The sequence below is a fragment of the Lemur catta genome, chromosome 20, assembly GCF_020740605.2.
Source record: "Lemur catta isolate mLemCat1 chromosome 20, mLemCat1.pri, whole genome shotgun sequence".
Classification (NCBI taxonomy): domain Eukaryota; kingdom Metazoa; phylum Chordata; class Mammalia; order Primates; family Lemuridae; genus Lemur; species Lemur catta.
The window spans coordinates 9,308,188-9,317,718 of record NC_059147.1 but is presented as its reverse complement, the minus strand read 5'-3'; the positions used below and the strand labels follow the sequence as shown (position 1 = coordinate 9,317,718).

Here is a 9,531-nt window from a genome sequence, read left to right as displayed (position 1 = left end):
AAGCAGCAGCAACTCTGGTGTTGTAGTTGTGATGTCTGTTCATGGTTCACATTCTGAGTGTGTGTCTTCATTAGCAATCATACCAATGCTAATGCTACTATTACTAACAATGAACAACAACAACACCCCCCTCCATTAATAGAATGCTTACTATGTGCCAGGCACTTTACTTGCATTGCTTAATTTAATCTTTACAACCACCTAAAGAGAAAGACAATTATTAATTGAGTCTTACTGATGAAGAAACAGGACAAGAGAGAAGTGATTAGCCCAGGGTCCCGCAGCTATTAGGTAACAAAACTTGCATCAAGGCCAAAGGATGACCTCGAGGAGAAGGTGTAGCCCTCAGCCCAAAACCCCCATCAGCTCCTCCACCACCCCTAAAATCACCCCAAGTAAACACACTAGGAGAGAAATAATATGTTTGCTTCTAAACACAGCTAGCATTAATGGATAAGCTCCTTATTCCTGCTTCCTACCAGCCTGTCCATCCCTAATCCCCTCCTAGATAGGAATTATGGAGCTACTACCCAAACAGAAATTTAAGGCCTGGGCCCCTTCTGGCTCTCATAGTCTGATGGTGTACTGCTTCCAGCCTCTCATGGTAGGCTGGTGGGGAGGGGTTAAGGAGTGGACAGGACTCTCTAGAGGTGACCTCAGTGTGGCCTGGCCCCTGGCTCAGGTTCTTGAGGATCCCTGAAAGCACCTGTGCAAGTATCTGGCTAAAGAGCCTTGAGGGTCTGCCAGCCCCTACTTGAAGACCCCCGAGGCTGGGGACTCATATTATGGCTGGAATATACTGTTATCAAGGTACTCTGTTACATTAGAAAATTCTGCTGCTCCACAACATAATGGTGACTAAAATGTGCCATTTCTTGAGTGTTTTCCTATGAACACTACGTGTGCATTATTTTATTTAATCCTTACTATAAACAACCCTGTGAGGTAAGAATTAGTCTCCCATTCCTGGACAAGGAAACAAGCTCAGAGAGGTTAGGTAACTAACTCAAGGCCACACATCTATCTGGTAACATTGGAATATTGTGAGATTCAGTGGATATGTTTGGAGGAGCAGCTGTCCCAGGGCTCAGACTTGGATTTTCATCTTGGCCTGCCCGTCTGCTGTAAGCAGACGAGCAGTAAGGATGAGTTGTTAATGAATTGCATCCTTTAACTGTCAGCCACTGGGGGCTAGACCCCCTGGTCTCAGGTCCTCTTCTTCCTCAGCCTCCCATATAGGGCCATACAGGACCTTGAACTTCCTCAAAGGGAAGTGGAGCCACAGCCCAAGTCATTTCCCTTTTCTGGGTCAGGTTCCTCATCTAGTGTGGAGGACAACTGATGAGCCCTAGTAATAGCAAGTTTCTTAATAGCAGCTTACTAGTAACTTAAAAGCAAGTTTCTAGTAATAGCAGCTCAATTTGCCTCTGGAGAACGATCTCCCCCATCAGTCCATATGTTTTGAGTATAACAGATTCCACTCCTGGTACCAATTTCTATTATACATTAGGACCCTTTGGGCTGAAACCAACAAACACTCAACTGGAACTGGTTACACAAAAACAAAACATACACCAGGACTCAAACACATAAACAAAACCCACCCTGGATATATTAATTCACTTAATGGAACAGCCCCAGGGAAGTGATTGTTTCTAGCGCTTCCGGATCCAGGCTCTGGTTACCTGAGTTGTGTTCATCTCCGTTTTTCAGAATGAGGCAACTGAGGTTCGTGGAGACAGTGATGTGGCCAACGACACAGGCCGATAAAATGGATCGAAAATCCAGGTCCGCCTGACCCTAAGGCAGAGAGCTCTGCCAAAAGTGCGTCGCATTGGAGTGTTAGGGATAATGAACGGGGTACCCTTCGGGGTCATTGCGCTGAAAGGAAAAGCTCTCACCTCCGAGGGGGCGGGGTCTATCACCAAGGAGGAGGAGCCAGATGCCTAACGGGGTGGGGCCTGGGTGTGTCCGGGCCGAGGGGCGGGGCCACAGCAGCCGGCGGCTAGGTGACCGGCGCCTGCGCAGAGGCCCCCGAACGACGCCTCTGGCTGGGACCCGCTGAGACTCCGTGTCGCCGGCGGCGCTCGCCGGCGCGCTCGCGGTCGGTCGCCTGGCTCGGGTCCCACGCCTGGCTCGGCCATGAGCCGGTGCGCTGAGGCGGCGGCGGTGGCGGCCACCGTGCCGGGCTCGGGCGTCGGGGAGGCGGGGCTGCGGCCGTCCATGGTGCCGCGCCAGGCGTCCTTCTTCCCGCCGCCGGTGCCGAACCCCTTCGTGCAGCACACGCAGATCGGCGCGGCCAGGCGGGTCCAGGTGAGGGGCGCGGCCGAGGGGGGAGGTGGGCTGACGGGACCCCGAGTGAGAGTGGAGGGCGGCCAAGGGGACCCCGAGTCGGAGAGCGGAGGGCGGCCGAGGGGACGTGGGTCTGACCCGGGACGTGGTCCGAGGGGGGCGTGGGTCGGGGAAGCAAAGGCGTCTAAGGAAGGAAGAACTGTAGATCGGAGCGAAGAGGACTTCTGAGGGTCCGTGGGTGTGAAAGGGACAGAGGCGTGGGCCTGAGAGTTGACACGGGAACGGTGTGGCGGTGAGAAGGGAGATGCGGAGCGGACGGGAGCCCGGGAGGAGGATCGGAAACAGGAAGAGGCTGCTCCGGCTAGTGGCGGGGGACACATTCCGTGCCCGAGACGGGCCAGTGAATCCGTCCCAGAAACTTCAACTTGAGATTGTGAGAGTGGATTGGGAGGCAGATCTGCCACAGGAGAGTAGGTTTGGAAGGTTTTGGGTGTTTTGTTTTGTTTTGTTTTGTCTTGGGCTAGGACAGCAGTCAGTCTGGGATGGATAGAGTGACGGGGAAGGCAGAGAGCCCAGGTCTGGAATGAGAACGACAGGTAAGGCTGGCGTGACCTAGCCGAGCAGGAGCATCGAGGGTAGGAAATCAGAAATCAAAGAAAAGGGATAAAACCGTGAGCTTAAGGTGCTCACGAGTTTTTGGTCCTGAATTTGCCTTCACCCAAAAACTTTTCCTAAATTCAAGGATGAGAGAGGTAGCCCAGACTGTCTTCTACTTTCAAAATGACTACATTACAAAGGAAGTTTCCTTTCCTTTTTCTTGTAAAGGCTGCTTTTACCATTAGCAGTTACGCTCATTCTTTGGACTTCCTCTTTGTTGAAGTTAGTGATCAGAGAACAAGATAGACTGCAAACTGCATTTGTCCTGTGTGTTCTGCAGGGGGGAAAATAGTTTTAATGTTTTCCTGTCCATTTCACACATTACTTTGGATTTGAAGTAGTGTAGTTTTTGCAGTCTGCCTGTATGCACTGAGACCATTGTCCTCTATAGTAGGTGCAAGTTAAGTGCTAGGCTAAGCAGCACGGGGCGGTGGTTAGAGTAATTGTAGGTAGATGTCTGGTTGAGGAAGAGTGTGAGAGAGGAAGAGGAACATAGGAATGTAGTAATACCTCTTGGTAAAGAAACTAAAAGCTTAAAAACTTGATCTTTATGTCTTTAAATGGATAGATGTTTTCTTTATATCTTGCAATGTCTGAAACACTTCTAAATATATTGACCATCATTCAAGATGAAATTTAGTCTGATTTACTCAAATCAGTCATATTTAAATGGAAGTATGTCCATCTATTTGGCTTCATATTTTGGAGGGAGGATCAGAGTAGCATGTTTATAAATATTTATATGCATCTAGAGTAAATTAAGTTTTCTATTGCCTAGGTTGTTACTGTTTAAAGAACTCTCCCAATTATACAGCTGTGAGAGCTGTATAATTGGAAAGACAGCTAGTCTTAGTCAGAAGACCTGGTACTTTATTAGTTGTGTAACTTTGGCCAAGTCACTTAACCTCTCTGAACTACACTTTTCTCATCTATTAAATTGGAATAGTAATACCTTAAAGGAGTTTTACAATTAAGTGAAATAATGTGTGAAAGAATCTGGTATAGTTTGCTGATCTTAAAATTGGTAGTTATGCTATGTGTTGTCTACAAATTGTATGCTGTATATAAAATTTGCTGCTTGGATTGAATGGGATTGAACATGGTCTGGGTATGTTTTACATTTTTAAAATTCATGTAGACCGGAGATACCAAAGAGGTTTCAATGGCTTGAATGGTCTGGATAAAGGGAAGATTTCAATAGGCATGGTTGAAAAAGAATGTTGTCTGTATTAACCATTTTAAAAGATGGACATACTTTCATTTGAGTATGATTTAATGTGATTAATTCACATTAAGTGATTAAATTCATTAAATTTAATCTTGAATGATGATCAATGTCTTGCCTAAGGACTGTTGTCCTTACATTTCACTGAGAAAGTAAAATAAACAATTACAAAAATTTATAATTCCATGTTTTAGTAAGTGACATGAAGGAAAACCAGAGAATAACCCTGAGAGAAGGTATCCCTACAGAGATGACATATGACCAAATGTAAATATGATGGAGAATCCTCTTAATCTGTCAAAGAGTTACCTCAAAATTGGTGTACTGTTAAGTACTATTATTTGTTGCAAACCTTTAAAATGGCACAGAAAAAAAGTTGCCCAATATTTGACAACTTGTTCAATTAAAATCCATATTGGTTGCTCAGTATTGGTGTGAGTGACTCTTAAGTGTGTATACTTTAACCTCATTCCAACTCTTTCTTCAGGTTCTATCCTATGGTCCTTTCTTTCAGTGAAGATTTTTTTATTGGTCTTCTAGTAATGAGACCTCTTTGAAGAGAATCTCAGCTAATGGCCTACCAGAGTGACTTGCGAACTTTTTGGTCATCTTATCTCCTCCACAGTACTGTTCTCTAGTACACCAACCATTCCATCACACCACCTGCTCCATATAAATATAACTTTATCCAAAAATAATGTGCTTACCATGTAGAGTTTCAAGAAAAATCTGGATCCAAGATTCCTTCTATGTAATAGTTCTGGAACTCCTACTTGTCTTACCTTATACATATTCTATTTTATAGGAAACAGAGTGATAGCAAAGTTTCACTGTATTTGTAAGTCCATTTTCAAATAAAGAATAATTTAACAGGGCTAGTTTTGGTCCCAGAAATGGTGGAGTAGCTTAATTCAGACAAACGTTCCAGTAGATAATAATTTTAAACTCTGGTCAAAATATATAAAACTATATGAAGAGCAACAAAAATTAGTCAGAAACTGGAGGATATTTATTCCTTGAAAGAATAGTACTGTACTATGTGAGATTTCCACCCCCCCCCACTTTTTTCCCTGAAGGTTCTTGCTTGACACCATGGGAGGGGATTACTAAAAAGCCTCAGTCTTATTGGCCTGATGTTATCAGAGAACAGAGTTCAGGGCTATCAGAGTAGGTGGAAATTGAGGGGAGAAATCTCAGAAAGTAGGAAACTAGAGATGAAGGAGCTCCCAAATTGGCACATAAATTTCTTTCAAATCCTTGCCTAATCCCTGAACTGTATGTTTTACAAAGAAACCTTCAAGGACCCTCAAGGAAAGGAACAGCTGGAAGAATGAAGAAGCTGAGCAGACATTTCAACTGGTGAACACCACAGTGAGGGTATAGTTAGAATCCCACCAAGTAAGAGGGCCTTGGTGAACACCTCAGGCTTTACATTGAAACCTCACAAAGGTGATACCTTAGGAGAAAAGCTATATCCTTGGACTAAGGCTTCAGTCTAAGACCAAGGGCAACTTCAAACAAATTATTCCTAGTGAAGTATAAAACCAAGCCCTCATAAGGTGAAGGTAGTCAGCCGGTATTTTACCTACCTATTGGGACAGAAATCAACACTTTTCAGAGAAAGATGACAGAATCTGGGCTCTGCAATATATCATCCAAAATGGCTAATATGCTGTAAAAACAATCATAAGAATTCAAAGAAATAGGAAAATGTGACTTATGGTCAAGAGAAAAAGCACACAATAAAAATAGACCCTGAAATGACCAGATGTAGGACTTTGCGTGTAAACACTGTAAAGTAGCTATTATAAACATTCCCAAGGACTTAAAGAGTGTTATAATGAGTGAATAGTTGGAGAGAACTTAGAAGAGAAATAGAAACTATAAAAGAAAACCAAATGGACATTCTAAAACTGAAAATTATTATAACTGAAATGGAAAACTCACTGGGTGGGCTTAACAGTACATTGGTTATGGTAGAAGAAAGGATCAGTGAATTTGAAGATACCTCATCAGAAACTATTAAATCTAAAAGGCAGAATGAAAAAAATTGAGATGGGAAATCAGCAAAAATGGTAAAGTAAAAAAGATTTTCAGAACCTCTGATAGTCATCTTCTCCATAAAAGCAATGAAAACACTGGCAAAAATAAAGGGGAAAAAAAATAGAATCAACTTTGTCATAGCTCTGAAAATTAAGCAAATACTTTCAGCAATCTGAGGAGCATTTATTCAAGAGTGCTGACTCTTGGTCAGAACAGTAAGCCTTGTGATAGTTTAACTTACCCTATTCTAATTCCCCCTTCTCAGTTCTGTAGTAGCCTTGAAAACCTACAGCCTGGCAGCCATTAGAGGGGGAAGAATAGTGTTGGAGCTTCTTAAAATTCTCATTCCCAGAGAATTATTATTTGCATGGATCTGGTGACTTCCTGGAAGACCTCATTTTCAAGGCTGTCTTTATTTGATTTATCTTGGAGATACATCTAAATAAAGCAATAATTATAAATCTGTGTTGAGGGACATACGATGTATAAAGATGAAATTTGTATGACAATAATAGCAAATAAGAGAAGGGAGGTAATGGAACTGTAGGAGCCTGGTTGTGTACTATTAAAATTAACTTGGGTGATTCAAACTAGATTATTATAAGTTAAGACAGCAGCACTTTAGGACAATCACTAAGCAAAAACATTTTAAAGTATAGTAAAAGAAACAATGAGGGAATTAAAATGGTACACTAGAAAATATTTAACACAAAACAAGGCAGCAATGGAGACCTAAAGAAACAAACAAACAAAAAAACACACAACATATAGAAAACAAATGGCAAAATAGCATATGTAAATCCTACTTGCGTAATTACATTACATATAAATTGATTAAACAATTCAGTTAAAAGGAAGATTGACAGAATGGATAAAATCCATAATCCAACTATATGCCCTCTAAAAGAGACACACCTCAGATTCAAAGACACAAATAGATTGGAAGTAAAGGGATGGAAAATGCTATACCATGTAAACAGTAACCAAGAGAAAGCTGGGATGGGTATATTAATATTAGATAAAATAGACTTCAAGACAGAAATTGTTACTAAAGAAGGACATTTTATAATGATAAAAGGGTTGATTCATTAAGAAGATATAATGGTTAAAACCATATATATACACCTAACAACGAGCCCAAAATACACAAAGCAAAAACTGGCAGAATTGTAGGATGAAATAGACAATTCAACAAAAATAAAGACTTCAGTTACCCACTTTCAATAATGGCAGAAGGTAGAACAGTAAGGCAGAATATCAACAAGGAAACAGAAGACTTGAACAATCGTGTAAATCAACTAGAGCTAACAGATATATATACAGAACACTCTACCCAACAATAGCAGAAAACACATTCTTCTCAAGTGCCCATGGAACATTTGCCAAGATCATATGTTAGGCCGCAAAACAAGTCTCAATAAGTATAAAATGATTAAAATAATACAAAGTATGTTCTTTGACCACAGTGGATTGAAATTAGAAATCAATAACAGAAGAAAATTTGGGAAATTCACAAATACCTGGAAATTAAATCACATATTTCTAAATAACCAATGGTTCAAAGAAGAAGTCATAAGAAAAATTAGTAAATATTTTGAGATGAGTGAAAATGACACACATACAAAAACTTACTGGACTCCACTAAAGCAGTGCTTAAAGGAAAATTTATAGTTGTAAATGCCTGTGTTAGAAAAGAGAAAGATTTTAAGTCAATATCATAACTTTCCACCTTAAGAAACTAGAATGAAGAGCAAACTAAACTGAAAGCAAGCAGAAATGAATAAATAATAAAGATTAAGACAGAAACAAATGAAATAGGAAATAGTGAAACAATAGAGAAAACAACAAAACCAAAAGTTGGTACTCTGGAAAAAAATTGACAAATCTTTGCCTGGACTGACCCAGGGAAAAAAATAAAAAAGACAGAAGACTCAAATTACTAAAATCAATAATGACAAAGAGGACAATGCTACCAAGTTTTCCAAAATAAAAAGCATTATAAGGAGTAATATAAACAATTTCATGCCAAAACATTAGATAACTTAGATGAAGTGGGCAAATATTTAGAAAGACACAAACTACCAAAATTGATTCAAGAATAAATAAAACTTCAAATGGAAGCTTATAAAGCTTATAGCTCTGACTTGGGCAGTGCAAAGGCAATTTATGTACCCAAAGCATTTGTACCCCCATAATATTCTGAAATAAAAATAAATAAAACTTTTTTAAAAAGTTCAAATGAAATAAAGGTATTAACCGGTAGTTAAAAAAAAAAAAAATCACAAAGAAAGCTCAGGACCAGATGGATTCACTGGTGAATGAATTCTACAAAAGGGTTTAAGAAGAATTAACACCAGTCCTTCACACACTATTCCAAAAAATAAAAGAAGAAGAAGTACTTCCCAAATCATTCTACCCTGATACCAAAATTAGCAATAGACATCACAAAAAAAAAACTACAGAGCAATATCCTTTATGAATACATATTGAATATAGGCAATATTCTTCAACAAAATGCTAGCAAAGTGAATCCAGCAACATATAAAAAGGATTATACTATGGCAAAGTGGGATTTATCCCAGGAACATAACATTGGTTCAACACAGGAAAAATAATAAATATGAGCACCATATTTATTGAATAAAGTGCACAGGATCATTTTAGTCAATGCAGAAAAAGGATTTGACACACTTTCATAATAAAAGACTACCAACACCAAATGTTGGGAAGGATGTACTGAAATTCTCATGTGTTTCCAGGGACACTTTTTAAAAATAATATAGCCACTTTGGAAAGCTGCTAGTTTCTTGCAAAGTTAAACATATCTATGACCCAGCAATTCCACTCCTAAGTATTTACCTAAGAGAAATGAAAGCACATATCCATAGAAAGGCTTGTACCAGAATGTTAATAGTGGCTTTGTTCATAATAGTCCACCACTGGAAACAACCCAGATGTTTATCAATAGTAGAATCAATAAACAAATTATTGTATGGTCATATGGTGGCATAATACTCTGCAATCAAAAACAATGAATTATTGATATATGAAACAGCATAGTAGAATTGAAAAACATTATGTTAAGTGGAAGAATGCATAATATATAATTCCATTTATGTGACATTCAAGAACAGACAAAACTAAGCTATGGTGACAGAAATTTAGCGTTGGTTGTCTGAGTGTTGGGATCGACTGGAAGAGGCACAGGGTGACTTTCTGGGAGTGGTAAATATGTTCTATATCTTGGATTGGGATGGTGGTTACATGAGTATACATTTAACAAAACTCATTGTGTACTTAATGTCTGAAAATTT

At 39.9% G+C, this 9,531-nt stretch overlaps 1 protein-coding gene across 2 annotated transcripts in view; it reads left to right on the top strand.

Annotated features, from left to right (window-relative positions):
- Positions 1 to 2,000: 2,000 nt before the first annotated feature.
- Positions 2,001 to 9,531, top strand: part of LPCAT2 (lysophosphatidylcholine acyltransferase 2) — a 62,366-nt gene continuing 54,835 nt past the window's right edge. Inside the window, exon 1 of one of the 2 annotated variants that reach the window (XM_045533768.1) lies at positions 2,001 to 2,313. In XM_045533768.1, coding sequence (XP_045389724.1) covers positions 2,143 to 2,313 — 171 coding nt within the window. In that variant the 5' untranslated portion in view covers positions 2,001 to 2,142. The remainder of the gene's footprint in view (positions 2,314 to 9,531) is intronic. The other variant, XM_045533769.1, reaches the window with a different exon arrangement.